Here is a 24,533-nt window from a genome sequence, read left to right as displayed (position 1 = left end):
GGACACGTGATCGGGAAGGCAGCCAATCACGGAAGTTCGACTTCAAAATGCCAGTATCATGTGACGGGGGAGTTTGTGCGCTGTGTGGTGTCATGCTCAATTCAGTTAAATAAAGTTATTTATCACATCAATATGTATATCTGTGAAGTTGAACAGGATATAAAACACAAAAACGAACTTCAAATATCCAATAGCACAATTTACATAGAAAATGAAATATACATGATGTCCAGAAATAATCGCGTGTTGTGTGAGACCCAAAATTCCTTAAACTCACGATATCATATATAAAGTTAATTATAAGAAACATGAATGTTCAATTCGATCATTGAGCCCTGTTGGGTGCTCAGTATGTAATTTTTTGATCCAAAAAAATTCATTCCTCAGTCTTTGTTTGGTGGGATCCTGGTCATGGCGTGTGGTGAGCTTTTCCAGAACTAGACATCTGAGTTGAGAAATGTGATGTTTATGTTCCAACCAGTGTGTGGCAATTGATGATTTGGCATTTTTGGAACGGATATTGCTTTTGTGTTCCATTATGCGTATCTTAACTTTTCTTTCGGTCTGGCCAACGTAAGCTTTTCCACATGGACACTTAATCATATAGATGCAGTTCATCGTATCGCACGTGCTTGTGTGTTTGAGTTGGATGGAAAACCCCTTCGTGGGGTGTGTAATTGTAGAGCACTCGATCACGTTTCCACAGTGTGTGCAATTGTGGCATTTAAGCATCCCTCGATGTTGTGTGACAGTTTCTTTAGTGGTGCTCAATATTTCCTTGATGTTTCTGGACCGTTGAAAAGCATATGTGACTCTCTCATTATATAATCCAGTAAGATCAGGTTCTAACTGGATTAATTTCCAATGTTTGTTAATGATTGCTCTGATTCTAGAAGCGTCGCTTGAATATTTCATGATGCAAACAGTTTTTTTATCTGATGTTTTACTTTTCGCTTCCAGTAATTTCTCTCGAGACCGATTCGCAACTGTTCTGAGCGCTGCATCCAGCACATCTTTGGGATACCCTCTTGCATGGTATTTCTCAGTTTGGGTTTCCAATGCATCTTTGAGATCTCCCTCATTGGAGGTTATGCGTTTAATCCTGATAAATTGGGATGTAGGCAGATGTTTCTTAAGAGGATCAGGATGGAAACTTTGGAACAATAATGCTGAGTTTTTGTCCGTGGGTTTAGTGAAAACTCTGGTAGTGATTTTATTCTCTTGAATGTTTATTTGTACATCAAGAAATGATATGGTCTTTGCATCAATCGTGTGGGTGAATTGAATCCGTGGGTTACGAGTATTCAGATCAGTGATGTTCTGTTCCAATAGTTGAGAGGTACCTTTCCATATTATGAATAGATCGTCAATGTACCTTCTGTACATTATCAAGCCTTCAGTCCATGAAGTATTCTCTAATATGTAGTCTGTCTCGAATTTGTTCATAAAGATGTTAGCATACGAGGGGGCACCCCCAAATCCCATAGATGTCCCGCTACTTTGATTGTAGAATTTACCGTCCCATTCGAAATAGCTGCTGTACAAAGAGAATTGCATCAATTGTAGAATCAAGATTTTTTGGTGATCTTCCAGAGAACTTTTGAGTAATATCCATTCTAATGCTTCAATCCCCTCATTGTGAGGGATTGATGTGTACAGTGCCGTGACATCGATGGTGCATAGCAAATAGGATTGATCTTTTTCTAATTGAATTTTCTCCAAGAGATTCAAAAATGCCGTGGTGTCTTTTAAATATGTGCTGCAACCTTGTACAATAGGTTGCAAAAATGTGTTGATGAAATTACCAATCGGTTCTGAAATAGATCCACACGCCGAGACTATGGGTCTGAATGGAGGATTGGTTAGGCTCTTATGAATCTTTGGCATCATATAAAGTTTAGGTCTTCTTGGATATTTGGTTTAAAAAAATTGTTTGGTTTTTTCGGTGATCCAGTTCATTTCGAACGCATGCTGGATGATCTTATTCAACATTGTTTGGTATTCGCTTGTCGGATCCATCTCTAGAGGCAAGTAGATGTCTTTGTTCATGACATGCTCATTGACGTTTTTTAAGTAAAATTCCGTGTCCATTACCACAAGGGCTCCTCCCTTGTCTGCCTTTTGGAAAGTTAATTTGGGATCATGACTTAAATTTTTCAAAGTGTTCCATTCACTGGCTGATAGATTGTTTTTCTTGGGTTTCACGAACTTGATGGATTGTATTTCAGAAAGAACTGAGCGTTCAAACGCTTCTATAGTTTTGTGTGTGAACGGCGCACAGAATGTGCTCTTTGGTTTGAAGTCTTTATCCCATGTAGCCACTGATGTGGTTTGTGGTATATCTTTAAAGAAATATCTTAGCCTCAATGTTCTAAAGAATTTAAATAAGGCGATGTCTGTCTCAGCTGCATTGGAGCGATATGTAGGCACAAATGTCATCCCTTTGTTCAATACTTTGGTTTCAAGTGGAGTTAGATTTTTAGACGAGATGTTTACAATTAATTCGTTTTGCCCATCTGGCTCCTGGTTCTTTCTGCTATACTTCGATCTGTATCTGCCACCTCTCCTGGTTGGTCTATTAACGGTGGAGCATTGGCCGCTGGGCTTATCTCTAAAAAAGCCTGTGTATTAGATGTGCTTGGTGCCGGTTTGTTTATTGGTTCTGTAGTTTTATTGATTGGTGCCCTGGATTGAGATATTTCAGAATCTGATACCACGCTTTCCTGTGATGAAGTTGTGATGGTGGTTTTTTTGGGCTGTTGATGATTGGGTTTCTGTTGCCATTGTTTTTGGGTATAAATTTCAGCCCACGTATAGACTTCCTCTAACTTGTAGTCCAAGGTATCTCTACGGTATTTTCTCACTTTCCTGTCATTTACCTCTTTAGCATATTTCTCAAGTTTCCGGTTGATGTCTTCAAGAGTTTTTTGTAAATCTGGTATTTTATTGATCTCCGTTTGCAAAGTTTTAAATTTCCTCCTCTAGTTCGGTAGGAACTTTAGATAACTCTTCGACAATCAGTAGAATTAAATCTAAAGAGCACTTGTTGAGGATCTGATACCAACGTTCAATAAACTTCTTACTGTTTTTACATAACATGGGTTTAAGGGCTATTCTGAGGCCTCTGGGTATTCGTTGATTTTTATGATAATGGATCACGGTGGTGGCGTGCAACCTTTGATTAATTTCCTTACGACTCATATATTCAAATTGACGTAGTAGTTGTGCTGTAGTGGTTTTTTGTGGGGTGAACTGTCTGGTCTCCTGAATCAAATCGTAAATATCTAGAGCTGCTTGAGGTGTAAAACCTAATGTTTCTGCTTTGTTGGTGGTTAAAAGCGCTATTTCGTCGAGTTGCATGGTTTTGCAGTTGGTGCACCCGGGATGGCTGGACTGAAATTAGTGAAACTGTTTGAATGTTATCCCTTTGCACTCTAGTAACACAATAGACTGATTGTTTACTACTTTCGGGTAGGCGCAACCTGTGTCACACGGCGTCCTTCCGTGCCTTCAACAAATCAACTGAAATGTAACAAGGAGAGAAACTTCTTGTAAATAGGTGCGCGTTTTTTATACATGAACCACAATGGGATTCTTCACATTTGTAATGTATTATTTATTGTTCAATAATCCTTCATAATGCGTTCTCTTTGTACAGCAGCTATTTCGAATGGGACGGTAAATTCTACAATCAAAGTAGCGGGACATCTATGGGATTTGGGGGTGCCCCCTCGTATGCTAACATCTTTATGAACAAATTCGAGACAGACTACATATTAGAGAATACTTCATGGACTGAAGGCGTGATAATGTACAGAAGGTACATTGACGATCTATTCATAATATGGAAAGGTACCTCTCAACTATTGGAACAGAACATCACTGATCTGAATACTCGTAACCCACGGATTCAATTCACCCACACGATTGATGCAAAGACCATATCATTTCTTGATGTACAAATAAACATTCAAGAGAATAAAATCACTACCAGAGTTTTCACTAAACCCACGGACAAAAACTCAGCATTATTGTTCCAAAGTTTCCATCCTGATCCTCTTAAGAAACATCTGCCTACATCCCAATTTATCAGGATTAAACGCATAACCTCCAATGAGGGAGATCTCAAAGATGCATTGGAAACCCAAACTGAGAAATACCATGCAAGAGGGTATCCCAAAGATGTGCTGGATGCAGCGCTCAGAACAGCTGCGAATCAGTCTCGAGAGAAATTACTGGAAGCGAAAAGTAAAACATCAGATAAAAAAAAACTGTTTGCATCATGAAATATTCAAGCAACGCTTCTAGAATCAGAGCAATCATTAACAAACATTGGAAATTAATCCAGTTAGAACCTGATCTTACTGGATTATATAATGAGAGAGTCACATATGCTTTTCAACGGTCAAGAAACATCAAGGAAATATTGAGCACCACTAAATAAACTGTCACACAACATCGAGGGATGCTTAAATGCCACAATTGCACACACTGTGGAAACGTGATCGAGTGCTCTACAATTACACACCCCACGAAGGGGTTTTCCATCCAACTCAAACACACAAGCACGTGCGATACGATGAACTGCATCTATATGATTAAGTGTCCATGTGGAAAAGCTTACGTTGGCCAGACCGAAAGAAAAGTTAAGATACGCATAACGGAACACAAAAGCAATATCCGTTCCAAAAATGCCAAATCATCAATTGCCACACACTGGTTGGAACATAAACATCAAATTTCTCAACTCAGATTTCTAGTTCTGGAAAAGCTCACCACACGCCATGACCAGGATCCCACCAAACAAAGACTGAGGAATGAATTTTTTTGGATCAAAAAATTACATACTGAGCACCCAACAGGGCTCAATGATCGAATTGAACATTCATGTTTCTTATAATTAACTTCATATATGATATCGTGAGTTTAAGGAATTTTGGGTGTCACACAACACGCGATTATTTCTGGACATCATGTATATTTCATTTTCTATGTAAATTGTGCTATTGGATATTTGAAGTTCGTTTTTGTGTTTTATATCATGTTCAACTTCACAGATATACATATTGATGTGATAAATAACTTTATTTAACTGAATTGAGCATGACACCACACAGCGCACAAACTCCCCCGTCACATGATACTGGCATTTTGAAGTCGAACTTCCGTGATTGGCTGCCTTCCCGATCACGTGTCCACTCAGGTTCGTTTAACCAGGAAGTTTAACATGGCGCGGTAAAACAAATCAGCTTGGGCGTTCACTACAGCTAGGCGGAGATCGGCTGATCCCAAAGTAAGCGTTGTGCTGTTTCTCGCACGTTAAGCCTTTTGCGCGTCATTGCCTATGAATGCCATTTGAAGTCGACCCACGATATTGTTCAGGGGCAGTGGTTTTATGGTATGCGGTTACTTAAATGATTCGGCGCTGCATCTAGTCTGTTGAGCCGTGTCTTAACTAGCCCACCCATACAGGTTAGATATGTCCGTTCTGCGACCACCAAATTAACAAATGATACCGTTTTTCAATGTAAAATTTGAATGTATATAATAGGGAATTGTTTGTGAGCAATAGGATGATGAACTTAATGGTCCTGTTTTCCATTTCGTTACAGACCCCTGACGAAGGGTCAGTTTGCTTTATGACCCGAAATGCATTGGGTGTGAATAAGCTGATGATGCAATTTCGTTTTGACATTTGAAATTCAACGATTATGAAATGAAATAATCTATGAAAATTGACAAATACTGAACGCATTATGAAGGATTATTGAACAATAAATAATACATTACAAATGTGAAGAATCCCATTGTGGTTCATGTATAAAAAACGCGCACCTATTTACAAGAAGTTTCTCTCCTTGTTACATTTCAGTTGATTCATAGACCTGTCTTTTCTGCACCATTGCTTCATGCTACACTGTGCCATATAATTCCTAATCCGGAACCCACCCTCCAAGTAAGAGGCCTGCTGAAGCCATCTTCTCACCCATGGAGGGGGATCACTTGCATAATCTTCTGGCCTATCCCATCCATCCATCCACCGCCATACACCAAGTCCTAAGCACCACTCTGGTGTGTTCAGGGAGGGAAGATGGAATGGGAACACCACATAGTAGCCCCACGATCTTGTGTAGCCACACCCTAGCCACCACCAACCAAAACGCTGGGTCCCCTCATCCACCACTCAGCTGCCCAATAATGTAAATGAATATATGTCATACCCGGACCCCTATCCCACGTGGATTGGGTACATTTCCCATATGCTATGCAGGGCAGTTGATCCTGCCACAAATGTTGGCCTTGCATCTGACACCAGTAAAGCTGTGGCAAGTTAAAAAAGAAAAATTCTGTACAACATCTAGCTGACGGGGAGGGTGACCCCTTTAAAAGGTAAGCTACCTACGGCCTAAATTATTCAGCTGCAATTCCACTAAGCGTTTAAGATACAACGTCATATGAGGAAGGGCCAGAGCAATTTCATCGGGACCAGGGGTCTAGTCAGCTCTCCCCTCCCCTGCCACTCACAGAGATTGTGGGCATGGGAATGGCAAACACAAGGGGGCGAGTGGCCTCCCTCAGAAGCTGCTCCCTAGGTGCATACAATGTTTTGTAGAATGTTGTTGCAAATGCTGAAATAGGAGTATTCCAGACTTGCCCCACCTCCCCGCCTCCCAATTCATACACCCTACGAATTGAAGCCATCCAGCATTGGCAAGCCCCCTCAATTGCCGGTTGCTGTAACGACCGCAACTGCAGAGCCAAGCGGAGCAAGTCTACACCATCCAAATTCTGCTGCTATGTTCCAAACCCAGAATAGTGGTTTCCAGCTCCACGATCTGCTAATGCTGAGCCCTCTCCATCTCTTTCAAGTCACTTGAAGAACTGGGATTTCAAGTACCGAGCGGCGTCAGGGAAACACCCCAAAGTCCTCTGGGTTCCCTTGCCTTGGTATACAGAGACACGAAATACTTCTAGGTGGCGTCAGAGATCAAATTTATTAGCTGCAGCTTGTAGCAGAAATCCCAGCAATACAACACGGTGTACAACTCAAGAAACTGCTCAATTTTACTAAGGCGAGATATCCCTATTTATACACAAAAAGGTATATTTAAAATGCACGCCCCTGCACCAAAATTCAACCAATAGAAAATACATGACATCACACAGCATCATATAGTAAAGCTCATTTTACAGTGTCCCAACCCACAAGTTAATATTTAGGCATATCTAAATAATAATCTGGAAGGCCCGGACAAACCCTTAATTGAAAGCGTAACCCATGAAATGAAGAAACAGTAAAGAAAAGTAGTTTCAGATAATGTGCAAGATAACAGAAACGTAAAGAAACTTAAAAGTTAACAAATGTCTTGAATGGTGATTGGGAAAGTGGATAACGATCTTGCAGGGAAATTGGCTTGGCAGGGTCAATTCCAGGTAAAAGGCCAGCTTCTGAAATTAACTCCAGCACACGAAGGAAACCTTAGTTAATGTACACATGACCCACAAAAGGTCAGACTGCTTTGCTCGCAGACTAACTTCTGAGGCCTACGTAAAAGGTAACACCAGATGGCAGTCACGACGCATGGCAAAAACCCATGTTTAGAAAAGAAAGTCGTGCACTTTAAAAGCACGCAAAATCACAGAACCTCAGACCCTCTTTTTGCCATTACGTAGGCAATAGCCTAAACTCATGTCAATCTGAATCTAGGTCTATATCTATTCTCATCAGGTCATCAAGGTGTTGCTGTAACCTCATCTTATTATCCTTCACTTCTCTCGGGACTGGTCTTCTCACACAGATCATAGCACAAAGACTACAAATGGCGGGACCACACTGGATGCATAAACAACAAGAGAAAAGGATAGCTAACGCCATACCAAGGAACATCAGAATCTTCCATCCCCATTTGGACAACAATTCCCATAACCATCCCATCAACGACCAGTCTCATTCGTCCACATGAATAGACTCAGAGATCTTATGTAGTCTAGAGATGGCTTGGTACACTGTCGGGGCATTATCTGGTATGAAAACGCAGCAACTAGATCTAATCAATTTGAATACCCCACCTCTATCTGCAAGTATAATATCTAAAACATAACAGTTCTGTAATGTCATAAGGCGATCCGCTTGAAGCTCAGCTGTAATATTGCTAAGGGCACCTGCAGTCTCATTTATAGTGGCCTCAACCACTCTCGTAAGCTGACGAATATTCCTACTATTAGCCATAGGACCCCAAAAGGGTAGAAAACCCTTAAAGAAGTCTCCAGCTTCTTGTGCGACAGTATCTTTCGCATCGATTACACCTCTACCATATCTTGTCTTATGGTAATTGGAAACAGCAGTGTATGTAGGGAGAAGCAAAAATGCCACGTAACATGTGCCGGAAAAATCAGATGGCAACCATGTGTATGCTCTATCATAACAGACAAAATACGTGCCTTTAGCTGGCACGAACGGAGGAGATTTCTGGGACGTATAAACGTATGTGTGAACACACACACTCTTACCAAGCTGAGCTCTCGGATTCTGACCATTACCTTGCAAACAAAGATGACCTCGGTGGGGTATAATCCAAATAGGGGGAGACCTTCGCTGCCTTTCTTTCTCCGTCAAGCTAACACTATGTCGTCTTATTCCAACCGACATATGCTCGTACCTCATCTTCAGGGACAGCATTATACACGTCAATATCTCTAATCATATCGACTATTCCCCGTATCAAAGCATTCTTGCTCACGTTATCGTTAACAGAACGCACTGGAGAGGGTTCGTTCGCATAGATAAACATCGATTAGAGTGCCCAAACTGACCCATTAGGTGAAAAAGGCAAGACCAAATATGGCATTCCCTTATCTGTAGTATGTGGCATAAGGCCACACACCCAACAATTCGTGGTATTTATGACTAGCTGATGCTGATGCAACATCTGTATAAACGAATTATTCACAAATTCTGATCTTCGTGTCTGTTGATGTTCAGGCAACATATGAAACTCATGTGGAGAAACAGTAGAAAAAGAAAGAGTAGGTTGGAGGTAGATGAGAGTGGCAATTGTGTGACATAGAAAATCCAACCCACACAAGCTAACGTAATATTCACAAGCATAAGGAAACACATTATTAAAAACCATTTGCTACGAATCAGTATGCATATTCGGATTTTAGAATCTACTTTCCTAACACATTTATCAGACTCAAGAAACTCCATCCTCTAACGTGTTGCTCACGGCAATTTTCCCTCTTCACTTAAGTGTGCGTCAAGATCGTACTAACGACCCTAAACCACAGACCTTGTGTCAATACGTGGCTCACCCCTTAAGAACTTCCTACCGTGACCCTGCAGCGGAGTCCGGATGGTGACTCGAAAAAGAAAAAAAAGAAAAAAAAAGTTTCTTGATCTGCCAAAGTGTAAATTCACTATCTAAAAAAATATTCCAGTTTCACTTTTATTTGTTCATATGTACAGTCTTTCGCGGTCTTAGATCGTAGCGTTCTTTATCAGGTACAGTCTGGTCCTTGAATAGAAGATCCGGAATGGTATGTCAATCTTTAGATGAGGAGGCACAGCAGCTTGCAGAACATCATCATCCTCGCGTTCTCCCGGTGTCCATGTCAAATGAGCATCACTAAATGGAACAAATCTAGGGACTTGCTCACACTCGGAATCTGCTATACCATCCCTCACCCACTGATCATACGGTAACGGCAAAGGAACTTTTTTCGTATGGGTGGCATGCACCCAGTTCTTTTTACCAGCTACTCTAACAGCAGTTCTAGTGACCAGAAGAACTAAGTAGGGACCAGTCCATCTCGGTTCCAGATTCTTGGTGCGCTGGAAATTCTTAACGAGAACGTAGTGTCCAGGTTCAATGGAATGGCCTGGATCTGTAGTAGCTGTCGGTAAACTGTCATGGACCTGTTGGTGGAGAACACGTAATTTAGCAGTCAAGTCATGTAAGTAATCCACCAACATAGGGTACTCAATACTGCTGTATTCTTTCGGACGAGGCACACCCCAAACATTCGCTGGACGATCAAACAGGATTTCATACGGACTAAGTCCCACTCGAGAATACACAGTCGTCCTTGTTGACAAAAGAGCCAACGGCAAGGCATCCGGCCATGTAAGACCAGTGCTCGCTTGTACCTTAGCTAATTTCAGCTTCAAGGTACCATTGTAACATTCAACAAGTCCAGCAGACTGGGGGTGATTCGCTGCATGGAACTTTTAATTTATTCCCAATCCAGCACACACTTTCTTCATGATTTGACCCACAAATTCACTTCCATTGTCCGACCATACAATTCTTGGCAAACCATACCTAGGGAAGTACTCTCTCAGCAAAACCTTGGCTGTAGACAAGGCAGTATTATCTTTTAGGGGGTAGGCCTCTATCCACCTGGAAAAGGCGCAAACAACCACAAGGACATACTTCAAGTTATATGAGAAAAACAAGGACCCCCTGGGTAGTGACTCCAACAGACTCCTAGGGCAGGGTAGACAAAATGTATGCAAAAAATTCCTAGGCAATCTTAACAGTAGATAAACAAGTAACTAAACCCAAAGGCAGAAGGAACAGTCAAGGAGAAAAAATACTTATTTGTATAAAATAAACATGTTTTTAATACACATAGTAAAAATCATATAGATAACTAAAACTAATCAGGCTATATGACAATTCAAAATAAAAATATATCCAAATAATACATATAATAACACAATTTACAATACTTTATGTAAAAAGACACCATGAAATACTAAAAGGTGTCCAAGAACAGAGTGACGATAAAATAATCGACGCGCGTTTCGGTGAAAACGCCTTCGTCAGGAGCCACAAGTAACAATCTGAAATTACACATAAAGAATAAATAAGGTACAATTCTTGAGTGGCTTACAATCACAGGTTAAGTACATTAAATTAATCAATCACACAAAAAAGATAACAATATTACATTACATATTACCTATTACCTAATGCTCTTGGGTCCAAGATTATTACTTTGTTTCTCACATGTCATATGATAGACATATTCTAGAACGAGCTTGTGTCGTACTCACAAACACCTTTGAACTCTAATTCTCAAATTTATCGTCAAACATGACTCTATGTATACCATATTCATAACAATGTCAAAAACCAATAAACACCCCAATGTATTTAATGATAGCTACTTACAAAGGGAGACAGGAAAAACACACAGTTGGTATCTTTGTGTAAATGACAGGTAAATGATGTACCTGGGCACAGGAAACAAATATGTCATAATTAATAATAATACTACTGATGCGAGGTATATGAAAAACCAAATGAGCACATGATGTCATATAGATGCAAAAACAGGTGGAAAAACTGCACAATGATTTATAGATAATATAGTTGATACTGAGGCAGCCTATGCAGATGTATATCTTCAACCTGAAAGATTCATACATAAGCAATATCAGGTAAATGCTGAGTGCGGAAGGCTCTATAGAAATTCGCGTACAATCAATTTCATCATACCTGTAAAATCGGTATGTCGTATCCTTGCTAAAAACGTTATATCCGTCAAACGGTGGAAATAACCAGGTAAGTTATGAAGAGTCTGAAAGAAGAGGTGGAGAAGAAAACAAATTTATCACCACCGTCCTTTTCCAGAACCATCTATTTGCTAAGGACATAACATGATAGAAATAGGAGGAATACCTTAGGAAATGCATACAATGTTTCACCACGTTCTCTGCACATTTCGGAATTCCAGCATTCTGCCAAACTGGAGCCAACAACTTGCATATTCCCTTCGAACTTATGTGAGCCATTCCATGAGCCATTGTGACCACTGGGAGCACATACGCATCAGGCAACAACCATCGCTGGTGTTCTGACAACTAAACCCAACAACCTGTTGAATCCAACATACCCGTAGTCTCTCTCCAAACACTCACTTCTTTCTCAGTCGCTTCAGCCTGAATCATTTTCACACTTTCTATTGTGTCTTCACACATTCCACCAGCCATCACCCAATTAGCTGGGCCTGCAACATACATACGGCTCATCATGTCTTTTGCCGTTTCCTTCGCAACTTCATCTGCAAACGCATTCCCTCGACCAACAACGTCCACAACTTTCTTATGCGCACTACACTTCACAATTGCAATCTGCTTTGGGAGAGTGAGAGATTCCAAAAGATCATTCACTAACTGCCCATGCTGTATTTTTATCCCATGCGAAGTAAGGAACCCACGCTCTCTCCACAAACGCCCAAAACTATGGGCAACACCAAACGCATACTGACTATCGGTGTAAACATTCACTCGCTGTCCTTCTGACAACACACTCGCTCTAGTCAGTGCAATCAACTGTGCTGCTTGCGCAGAATTCTGTGGTATGCGTGCTGTCTCAAAAACTGTATGTAAAGTTGTAATAGCATACGCTGCAGTCATTTCACCATTCGGAAGCTGGGGCGCCTGAAAATCCTACTGAAACATTGGTCAAGCCAGACGAAGGTGCGCCAGGAAGTTTAGAGTGCATAATAGAACTCTTCATCACACCAGTATCCAAAAGAAAAGGTTCTACCACACCTGATGTAATCACTTCAACATAAGGTCCACTCTGGTCTACTGGAACTGACACTACTCCCTCTCTTTGCCCTTGGCTGTCCTAGTTATCATTATAACCAGAACTCTCACCTTCGACATAGTAATCCTCAACATAATACTGGGCAGACTGACCACTCGGAACATTCTGTCTGTCAAAATAATTTGCAGAATTCTGTAGGGAAGAGGAACGCTCATTCTGAGGGATCACACCACGTCCCCTACCCCTAGGAGCTTGCTGAAAACTACCACGACCTCTCTGACCAGATACACCATTTGCACGCTGTAACAAAGCCGGACAACTATTCTTATAATGACCTTCCTCTCTGCAATAAGCACACTGATTAGGGCCAGGAAAGAATCGCTGAACATAGGGCTCAGGCTTCTGTAACAATCTCTGAAATTGTGGAGGTTGCTGAGGCTGATTCTGACGAGGCGGATAAGCTTGCTTCAAAAGAACTTTCGTCTTTAACTCTTTAGTTTTCTTCTCCACTTTATCCTTCTCATCTTTATCCCTATTCTCGTAATATTGTGCAGTAGCCAATATCTGGGCCAACGAAGAGACAGCCCATAAACTCTCAGAGTCCTTTAACTTATTAGAAAGTTCGGGAAGCAAATTAAAGACAAGTTTATCCACAAACAACCTTTGACCACCCTCCGTACTCATATCCTGACCACTATGATCAATAAACGTCTCTTCAAACCTAGTGAAGAAATCAGATACACCCTCGTCTTTCTTCTGCTTACATGCTGCTAACTTATCCCAATTTACTCGTAAAGCGGGCATCATCGTTTTCATCAGATTAATAATTCTACCTGGTAATTCTGAAACTAGAGGTTCAGGTTTAGCACCTCCCTCCTGTCTACCATCTGCGGCAACAATATTCGCCCAGGTACCACCTAATTCAGCAGCATGATTCTCATGACGAATCTTCGCCCACAAAGGTTGAGGGACTACATTACCCATCAACATATCGATGTCAGCTAAATTCATAATACACGCTTCAACTGTCTGGGACAACTCCTTGTAATAACCAGCAGGATTCTTACGAGGGTCAGGTAAGGTCTGCTTAAGAGCCAAGACCTCTGCTCTCTTCCAAGGGACATGTACCCATATTCGTTGAAAATGAGCCGGAGCGGCCTGAATACCCTGATTTACATTAGCCTGAACTGCTTCTTTCCATACAGGAGGAACTTCTCTCATAGGGTACTGTCTCGCTTTTCTTCTAACAGAGGAATCAGGTTCGTACAATGTCTGAGGCGGAAGGCTAGATCTAAAAGCCAGTATCGTCTCTACGGCATCTGTTATATCAGATTCCAGTATCATCCCTTTAGCAAAATCCGACTGAACATCAAGTAGTTCCTGCGGGATCAAACCCAAATCATTATCTTCCCATTCCTGACGCAAAAACATACACATCACATTAAAAACATACCTTTGCTTAGGCGGCTCCCACTGAAAGAAAACATCCATAACCGCTGGCAAACTATACCTTGAGGCATTTATAATCCATTTACGAGCCAACAAATCCAACACAGCCCGTTCCTCGGAACCAGGAAGCTGACTACGACTCTGCTTACGCTCCGAAACAGGGGTCATATTCAGTGACCCAAACAATGGTAACAACAAATTAGAAACCATTTCTGTCATTCGTTTTCGAACAGAAGGAGAAGAAGCAGACATAAGAACAGGAGAATAAGTATTTTGAGGCAAAGAAGGTGTAGGGACAAGAACAGTAGAAATCGAAGATGCAGAAGCAGAAGGCAAAGGAGTTTGAGGCAAAGCTGGTAGCAAGGCTGGCGACCCTAGAATGGGTTGCGCAGGAGGAGGCAAAACCATCTGTGGAGCACCGGGTGGCTGAACAACAGCAGGAGGTTGAACAACAAAGGGAGGAACAACCGGGGGTAATGGAGGTGCAGTAGCACCCTGCACATAGGGAGGTGGCAATCTCAGTAAATGAGAGATCAAAGGATCTTTTTCATGGTCTTCAATCACTTTTGAAGGACAAGACGGCAAGGCCTGATAACATTTATCTATGGCCATACAACGCTGTCTATCTAATACTTCACTCGCACGCTCTTCTCCATCTTCCTTAAACTGTCTAGCAGCTTGTAGTACTGACATATTCTTATCTTTCCTATCTCTCTTTGCTTGTTTAATTTCTCTCTGTTTGGCTTCCTTACGCCAAAGGCGGAAAGAGTCAAACATTGCCGGCCGGGCTTTCTTCTTAAATAGCTTAACTTCTAGATTGTCTAAAATCTCTGTTTCAAAACTACCATGTGGGGACCATTGCAAAACACCATCCTTTTTAGTGTAGTGGACCCATACTTCATTATAAGTAATAGGGCCCACTCCGTGTTTAGAATAGAGCTCATAAGTCGGAGTTCCAACCGGAGGTATCGGACATGAATCCTCCAATCGGGAATCCCTGTTACTACCACAAACAAACCAATTACCAAATTTACCAAGACCAGGCATCTTGCTCACTAGTCTGGTTTCAAACTTCAAAGGGAATCAAAAAATGATACACTCGTAAATATACAAGCCCTTCGGCTTTGGGTACTACAGCAACCAAATCAAAACCAAGGAACCAAACAAAGTCGTGGGAGCGACCCACTTATACTTAACCAAATATCTGTCACGCCACCAGAAGACCGTCTATCGTCTCGCTTTACAAACATCAATCGGAGGGTCCAAGACAAGGCGGCAGTCAGGGCAGCAGTCCTTCGTAGCCGTTGGAAAGCGGGAAGCCTCGCAGAAAAGACCTTCGGTCCACGTCGACATGCAGGGGTCGATGAAGTGGGGGCCCTCCTCCAGAGTTTCCTCACGTGGCTCCTCGCAATCTTCGGGCTTGGACCGGTACCACTGAAGTCATCCCACGTTGGCCGCGCCAACTGAAGAACTGGGATTTCAAGTACCCAGCGGCGCCAGGGACACGCCCAAAGTCCTCTGGGTTCCCTTGCCTTGGTATACAGAGACACGAAATACTTCTAGGTGGCGTCAGAGATCAAATTTATTAGCTGCAGCTATTAGCAGAAATCCCAGCAATACAACACGGTGTACAACTCAAGAAACTGCTCAATTTTACTAAGGCGAGACATCCCTATTTATACACAAAAAGGTACATTTAAAATGCACGCCCCTGCACCAAAATTCAACCAATAGAAAACACATGACATCACACAGCATCATATAGTAAAGCTCATTTTACAGTGTCCCAACCCACAAGTTAATATTTAGGCATATCTAAATAATAATCTGGAAGGCCCGGACAAACCCTTAATTGAAAGCGTAACCCATGAAATGAAGAAACAGTAAAGAAAAGTAGTTTCAGATAATGTGCAAGATAACAGAAACGTAAAGAAACTTAGAAGTTAACAAATGTCTTGAATGGTGATTGGGAAAGTGGATAACGATCTTGCGGGGAAATTGGTTTGGCAGGGTCAATTCCAGGTGAAAGGCCAGCTTCTGAAATTAACTCCAGCGCACGAAGGAAACCTTAGTTAATGTACACATGACCCACAAAAGGTCAGACTGCTTTGCTCGCAGACTAACTTCTGAGGCCTACGTAAAAGGCAACACCAGATGGCAGTCACGACGCATGGCAAAAACCCATGTTTAGAAAAGAAAGTTGTGCACTTTAAAAGCACGCAAAATCACAGAACCTCACACTCTTCTCAAAACCGCCTTACTGACCAGCTACAGGGTACCCCGAAAACGCAAGATGCTCCGGTTAAGGTCAAAATAACCCCCACCTCTTGGGCTAGAAAGTCCCACAATTGCCAGTGCTGTAAGAACCACGCATAAGTCTTCATATCAGGCAGGGCCCGGCCGGTTGCATACCAAACAAGAGAGTCGGCAGAGCATGATCTGCTGTCCCCTGAGTGGAATAGGCGACCCGGAGGTACTGGGCAGATCCGGCGCAAGAAGCATAATAAGGTCAATGCGGAACAGGGAGTTATGCACTGCGGAGTGGTGGGTTTAAACCGAGACCCCAAGGTTCCAAAGCTTCTATGCGTCACAGAGACTGAGGTGCTCAGACCCACTATGCAATTCCTTGCTCTCCCTTCTCTTGGACGTACCCAACCCCTCCGAGTCTTTTCTAGAATCATTAAAATCACAGCCGATAAAAGTTATACCATGGGGGAGTCGAAGAATCTGTGCTTGCAAGTCCTCCATGGTCTTATGGATTAAAGTAGGTGGGACATAAACACTGATAAAGAAGTGGATGCGTCCTTTTAGCATACCTGCCACTACCACAAATTTCCCCAGGGGATGGAGGTCCACCTCGGAGACCACCAACGGGGACATTTAATGGAGAAGTACTGATGGAACTCTTGACCCCCTTGGGGTGCCCTGCATGGAGGAGCAGTTATTACCAAGTAGGTGGATCTCCTGTAGAAGAAGGACCTCAGGGCTGTGATGCTTGGCACTTAGACTGGTAAATCAATGTTTAGGGGCCATTATATACATTCGAAGCCATCAGAACTCATTTGGGCCTAATGGGGCCCGTGGGTGTTGCACAACCGCCTTGTTGGGGCCTGGATGATGTAAACATGCAGTGTGCCTAAAGAGTCTCCATTGACGTCAAATAAAACACAAATAACCCAAACAAAGAACAACAAAATCAACAATACCCAATTTCCCCTCCACCCCCCACTCCATACATCCACCCAGAAGCATCTGTATACAACCCCTCTCCCCCATCACTTGAAAAAAACTTAGGAAAAGTTTGAAATGTGCTTTCCCCATAGGCCTGCACCAACCTATCACAGTGAAAGGCTCCCAGAATCTATTCAGCAGAGAACTGCTTTATGAAATATTATAGGTAGCATTCCAATTACATAAATTTATATTGGAGCAACTACCATTTTAACTGCTTATGTTCTGCCCCATAATGACCCATGATGCCCCATACAGGCTATGGCAGCAGAGGTCAGTGAGAAGTTATACTACTGTCATAGACCAGGGCACCTGGCAGAGATATGCCAGTTGAAGGCATATCACGAGCAGCAAAAACAGCAGGGACCAGCGAACCAAGGCCAGCCACTACAAAAATCCACAAATGTCCTCTCTCAGCATCATGCACAGGGGGATTAGCATATAATATACATCCAGTTGTAGGGAGGTCTGCCTGTCACCACACAACCACAGGAGGGGTCGACCCATTGGGCAAGGACGTGGCAGCAGCAACCACAGACAGGGAATCCAATGCAACAGCGGGCAGGAACACAATATCTGCAGTGAGGGGTGACAGTGTGGGATGGTAGTGCCAAAAGCTAGGGACAGCGGGACCACCAGCATGCTCAAAATTAGCAGGGTGTAGTCCGAGGGGGAGGAGGGCGGATCCGGGACGGGGAACCCCAAATCCCTGCTACGGCTCCAGGTGAACGTACGGCACTGGGTGGGCTCACCTCCATACTAAGCATAGGGACTAAACAGTGCTCCAACTTTGTAGGCTCCACCCAGGGAAAATAGGTGGCCTCAACCTTGAACAATACGAGGCGGCATGGATGGGAGAAAATGGGGCCGCGGAACAGCCTGCGACTCTCTCCACCATATGATTAGTAAAGCAATAGATCATGAGAGATGATGCGAAACACCCAAGGCTAAAGAAAAAAATGCTCTAAGCTAGAGCAAAGAGGAGGTTCCAGATACAAAGGAGGGGTCTAGCTCAGCTAAAGCCAGGTACCTGGAAGACACGGAGAAGGCACAGAAGTGCTCACGGCATGAGGCAAACATTAGCAACTCCAGTGGCGATATGCCTTCGCTCTACATGCTCCATTCACCTGTAGCAATACCAAGTTACACAGGCCATAACACAAGCAACTGAGGGTAGCATCCAAAGATATAGCCCCCATTTGAGTAAATAACTATTGGGAGTGGTCGCACAGCAACTGGACCCCTAGCACCGGACGAACGGCTTTTAACCAAGAAATTAGCACCTCTGTAGGGTTCCTACTAAAAACCACAATCTAATTCCCAATTAGGGTTCCTACTAAAAACCACAATCCAATTCCCAATATGTTTATGAGAACACCCCACAAAACATTTTAGCACCAATAATGAACAGCACTGAGCTCTGCCTCATTTCGATCAAGGTGGTAATGTACTATCGGTATGTGCCAAGATTGTGCGACCTGCAGCATTTCCATCCCAGGGAATGACATGGACAATAGAACTTTGACACTTGCCATCCAAGGACGCATAATGTACAGCAAAGAATGCATGAATAAGAAGCCCCTGAGCAGGAGTGGTTTTCAAACTGGTTCTCCAGGCTCCCACGATAGTACTCCGGTTTGTGCAAGTCACTGTTGCCAGTTATTATTGTGTTGTGGGTGTACACGTGGGGATCATCTGCTGTAAAAACTCAGTCCTCAAGTTAGATAGAATGAAAATAAGTAGAAAGAGTGTCATAGTCAAATGTGAGCTAAGGGATCAGCATGTGTTTATCGACAAAAATGATTATTTGATCAAATCCCCGATGCACAACTCGACTTTCACCCCAACGTGCAAGTATGTGGTCAGACAGGCCCTGCATCCTTGGTCTGGGATTACTGATTGATAGGTCACATGTGGGAGGGTGGTAGCTGGCAGGCAAACACTTGGGCAGAAAACACTTGATCTATTCCACAGATAGGCGAAGCAAAATCACAATGATCAGGGGAGATTGTACCCAATAAAGCACACGTTCCGAGGGGATACGCACGCTTCAAACAACACCAAAAAGTCAGATGCCACATGGGTTCACCAATCAGGAGCTAGCACATATATTGATCACACGCTCCCCATGCCGGACATATAGACACATTCACCACTGGCCGCGGTGTCCACGCAAGGTCGACACCGTGCGTGGACACAGTAGTAACATTTGACCATTCATTTATGACTCTGAGGCAGCAAACAACTTTCTAGAATGTATATGGAATTCCGGGTGTGTTTATGTCTTGATGAGGAAATGTATAGAAACTCAACGCAAACCCAATGTAAATTGAGGCAGTAATCAGACCTAGAGCCTGGAAATGTTCTCCTGGCTGTATAGTTTAATTAAACAAAACTGTTCCTGTTTTGCCAAATTACTATTGTCTTCTGTTTCAATAAGGAATTCAATCCTGAGAAACAGTGGGGTGTCAACTCTTGTGAACATGAGATTCTTGCACTGCAACTACATGTTTTGTTGTTTCTTATGTGAAATCAATTTAAAAAAAAGTTTGAAGGAAAGAAAACGTGTATCCAGAGAATCAGAAGAACGAATAAAGTAGAGAGATCAGCATAGCCAGGAAAGAACTGAGATTTGTGTTTACAGTTATTAGGATTTTGTCTGAATATTAAAAGGGTTTCGAAGATACGATGCTAGTAGGAACTCCTTCAATCGGCAGGGAGGATCCGATGTCAATTGAAAGGACCTCTAAGGCTGAGAGAAAAAAGCACCTCGTTTTTATTTCAACAGTATAGGACAAAAAGCCGCCACAATCAATTTATGAAACCAGTATCATGTATAACATTTGGTCATAAAATTATGCCCTAGACACAACTGTGCAGTACCTCAAACAACCAGTTCAATTGTACCAGGTCGAAGGCAGTTTCACCATAAAGTGAAATGCCAATTATTCCTTCTCCAAGGCTCACAATACCACAAACCATAACCGAAAGGAGTGACTCAATGGTGGAATTACCATATGTAGCCTGGTTGCTAAGATATTGGCCAACACTTTGATATAAACGTTTTTATGGGATATGGACATATAGCTCCCGCAGGATGACCTTATTGGATATGGCACCCAGTGACCCCACGGTTTCTGCTACCCTGAAAGCTGAGTTTTGCAGGTCTTGAAAACTTTTCTAGGTAAGCTGTCCTCACATGGTGACTTGCAAGTCAGCTGTCTTGATCTCTTCTAGTGTAATTTTATGGTCCAATAACATAACTCTTTCATCAGTGAAAGGATGGAGATGGAGATAATTCAAAAACTCATCTTCATCACCTTTGGCCTCCTCCTGCAATGAGTCATACGTGGTTAAAAAAAAGTGTACAAAAAGACAGCTAGTCTGTCTAGAGGATGGCAGAAAGCAGAGAATGTAGGAACATCAACTGTGAGAAGAAAGACAGAAGTGAAGAGTACAAAAAAGTATATGGTGTGTTTTCAGAGATTAGCAACACGGATATATACCAGGCTTTGCACTTGGAATTGAGGCACAAAATGAAGAATCTATGCTTAAAACTCTTTTCCTGGACCTTTCCACTGAAAAATGTAATCAGGTTTGATGTACAGAAATCTGTCAAGGGGAAACAGTGGTGTGAAATCATTAGTGCTTAACTTCGAATTAATATCTCTGTGCAAACCACTGTTTGTACAAGAAGCAATTTAAAACCCCAGTTTGTAATCTGCGAACTATGTAGTAAAACAGTAAGCCACGTGGTACTTACAAACGAGCGCAGCTCCGATAGTATGGTCGAAATGGTGGCATTTGGGTCATCATATTCTTGCGGTTGCTCTAAATTATGCCCGGCTTTGTTAATCATCCAAGCAGCGAGGGTGCAAAACATGAAGAATTGCTCTCCAGGGTTTGTCGGCAAAGCAAAGTAGTGTCTGTTGAAAGAAAAACTTTATTACAATGGCTTTCACATATATGAACATTAAGAAACAAATGTTTTAAAGATGGTGTGAGCAAATATATTAGGACACTGAACAATGTGTAGGTCAATCCTCTCGTCCACTCTTTCTCATGGTCATTTTAGATCCCTCTGGACTCCAGCCTTTATCTCTAAATAGGATAGTAAACACTTCTACCCCTTGCCTTTGACACTTTGTATTCCAGTCCAGGCTTCCACTCTATTATCCTGATGCATCACAGTCCTTTCAAGTTCAGTCTGGCTTCAGACCCTTCTTGGATCACTAAAGTACCCTGCCACAGCGATAATCAAAATCATCAAGAAACTGCAGTCAGACAGTGCCTCTGGCCCACATGGAATCCGGGAAGCTCTCTCTAAACACAACACCTTACGTTGGCCTAACTTCCTGGCTGAGATGTTTAACGCCATCCTGGCAGAAGGCTCTTCGCCAAGTAACTATCGTTTAATTACCCTACTGGATGCAGACCGTGAGCATTTTTTAACTTTGCTTTTTTTAAGACCTAGAAGCACGGGTGTCAGACACAAGGAGACTCCAGTTGAATCAGACAGGATTTACGAAGAAGCGTTAACAAACCTCATGGCAGTAAGTCTCACTATCAGCAGAGCAAAGGACACTGGCACACCACGAAATATGGGCTTTGTTGGCTTTAAGGAAGCGTTTGAACGTGCTCCACGCAACACATTTTGGGCAAAGCTTCAGCAGTGGGGAATGCCAGCCCACCCAACTTATCAGGCTGCTTTACTCAGACATTTGGGTCAAGATCAAAAGTTGTGTACGTACGTACTAACTAACTATCACACACACACTTACACTTTTTCTTTTCCTTTACATTGGCCCCTCATTGACTGTATGCCCCACTTCCTCTTGCTATTTTAAAACACAGCAAAATTGACAGTTATTTGCTGCTTCTGAATTAATCTATCCTATAGGATATTTGTACTTTTATTTCGAGGAATTTAGGAGCAGCACTTACGTTTGTCCCTCGCTTGCTGGGCTCCACCCAAGGTATTAGATGTATGCTGACATTGGTTATCGACTAAACAAAACCCTGATCATGAACCATTAAAGGCGAACGGCGATCATTTATTGAACAGAACTTTATATAGAGGTTTTTCTCCTCAGCTTTTAATGTACAGCTCTCCACTCAGTCCTAATGATGCATCTTGCTGCCTAGTTGTATTATGCCACGTGTATGTGTCCCTTCAGGCTGCCTCTTAAGTAAAACAAACAAAGAAATAAAATGGCAAATTGTATGTTTTTCACCAGCAGATACAATTGAATTTTGAGGAGCATAATAGGCCCCACTCATCTCAGAGTACAGGCTCACCCGCTCCTGGCCCACCCAGAAGGTGTCTGTAGAAGTGACTAGGGTGACCAACTGGCATGGGTGCAAATTCAGGACAGTGAGTGTAAAAATTCAGGACACCGGGTCAAAATTCAGAACAAAAATTCAGGACAAAAGGTACATTTTACAGACTCATCAGAGTAGGTCGTGCAAAAATATATTGGTAAGTAAGTAGACAACCAACATAAGTATAAGTGAAAATAAGTTTATATTGGGCTGAGACAATCATGCACTTCATGCTTTTGCGGTATGCGAGCATCTTCCAGCAATTGCGCAGGTCTTTTTGTGGTATTTCAAATGATCATATTCTATTTATATTGTTACTGCACTGGGTTGTCAAGTCTGATATTTTGTTTACAGTTTATGGTCCTGAGCAGGCATGTGTGGTGAGAGAAGTTGTCAGGAAGATCTACTCGGATGGCCTTTGTTACTAGCATCTCATATCTCAGTGCCATAGTGAGATGCAAAGCAGCACGCATAGAATGAAGTTGATTGGGACCTGCAGAGCTGGACTAGAGTGCAGTCCTCCGAGTGTTCAGCTTTATGTGTCAGACTGTGTCATGTATTCCATGTCTGTTCAGCTGGTGATGACTGGCTAGGGGCTGGTACAGTACTGAGTGATGGCTAAGACCCACGGAGGGCAGGTCTTGTGTGAGGGTAAGAGCAGGAAAAGGGAGTTATTGGCCAGCTTGCATGAGCTATACTTGTTTGCAGCCTGCTGAGTGCTATGGTATTATTGTGGGTCAGAACGGTTAATAGGAGTTGACATTACTATGTAGTGCCTTGGCTAGCCATTTATCAGCCTTCCTTATTTTATCTGTATATGGAAATAGTATACTGATTGGACTGAGGCATTTCTTAGAGCAAAATGGTTTGCAGAGTTTTTGGCGGCCTCGCAAACAAAAGTACTCCAATCCCTGGTTCCACACCAAGCTAGCAGTCATATTTAAAAAACTGAGACTGGAGCAGCAAAATAAAGATTAAGTAACACATCTTTTATGGCTGACAGTGCTTCCTTAACTCGACCAAAGCACTGGCCTTCAGTTTAATATTCTCAGCCGTTTGTTTGCTCACGGGACATGAACATATAAAGATTAAACAAACTTGTGAGTAGATTGAGGCATAGTTTGCAGGGGAGGAGGGCCCCGGGAGTTGGGAATCAGGAGAGAAAAAGAGAGGCGATGGTCCGGAATTGTGTATGGAAGTTGCACATAAAACGGGGGAAACAACAAGGAGGAGGCACACAAAAAAAAGAGGGGAAGAGAAAGACAAAACAAAAGTGAACATGAGAGAAAAGCACTTTGATTTAACTTATCCTTTGAGAAGTTGATTGCAGGGAGTGCTTCTGCATGACCTAAAGTAACCAAAGATAGGGTAGCCTAAAGCTGTTCTCATAGGCCCTAAAGCACACCTGCAATGATCGGTTAGTTTAAACAAGCATTGGAAATGCAATAGGTCTCGCAGCATTAGAGTTAGTGCTTTTAGAATTGTTTATGGGTTTTTTTTGTAAATCTTTAGCATTTTTGTTTCCTGTAGCCAATGCTAAAGAAGTACAAATAAAAAAAGCCATAAACAATTCTAAAAGCTCTAACTCAAATGCTCCGAGACCTATTGCACTGTGCGAGGGTGAGGGGTTGAGGGTGAGTGAGGGTGAGGGTGGGTGAGGGTGAGTGAGGGTGAGTGAGGGGTTGAGGGTGAGTGAGGGGTTGAGGGTGAGTGAGGGTGAGTGAGGGTGAGTGAGGGTGAGTGTGAGTTAGGGTGAGGGGTTGAGGGTGGGTGAGGGTGAGGGGTTGAGGGTGAGTGAGGATGAGTGAGGGTGAGTGAGGGGTTGAGGGTGAGTGAGGGTGAGTGAGTGAGGGTGAGTGAGTGAGGGTGAGTGAGTGAGGGTGAGTGAGTGAGGGTGAGTGAGTGAGGGTGAGTGAGGGTGAGTGAGGGTGAGTGAGGGTGAGTGAGGGTGAGTGAGGGTGAGTGAGA

General features: G+C 42.7%; 1 protein-coding gene across 1 annotated transcript in view; it reads right to left on the bottom strand.

Annotated features, from left to right (window-relative positions):
* LOC144822094 (intraflagellar transport protein 57 homolog) overlaps nucleotides 1-24,533 on the bottom strand; it is a 121,563-nt gene that overhangs the window by 89,677 nt on the left and 7,353 nt on the right. The window contains exon 2 of the mRNA XM_078679216.1: nucleotides 21,007-21,169. Coding sequence (XP_078535342.1) covers nucleotides 21,007-21,169 — 163 coding nt within the window. The remainder of the gene's footprint in view (nucleotides 1-21,006; nucleotides 21,170-24,533) is intronic.

This window comes from Lissotriton helveticus, chromosome 3_1, assembly GCF_964261635.1.
Source record: "Lissotriton helveticus chromosome 3_1, aLisHel1.1, whole genome shotgun sequence".
In the NCBI taxonomy this organism is placed as follows: Eukaryota; Metazoa; Chordata; class Amphibia; order Caudata; family Salamandridae; genus Lissotriton; species Lissotriton helveticus.
This window is presented reverse-complemented; position numbering and strand designations above follow the sequence as displayed.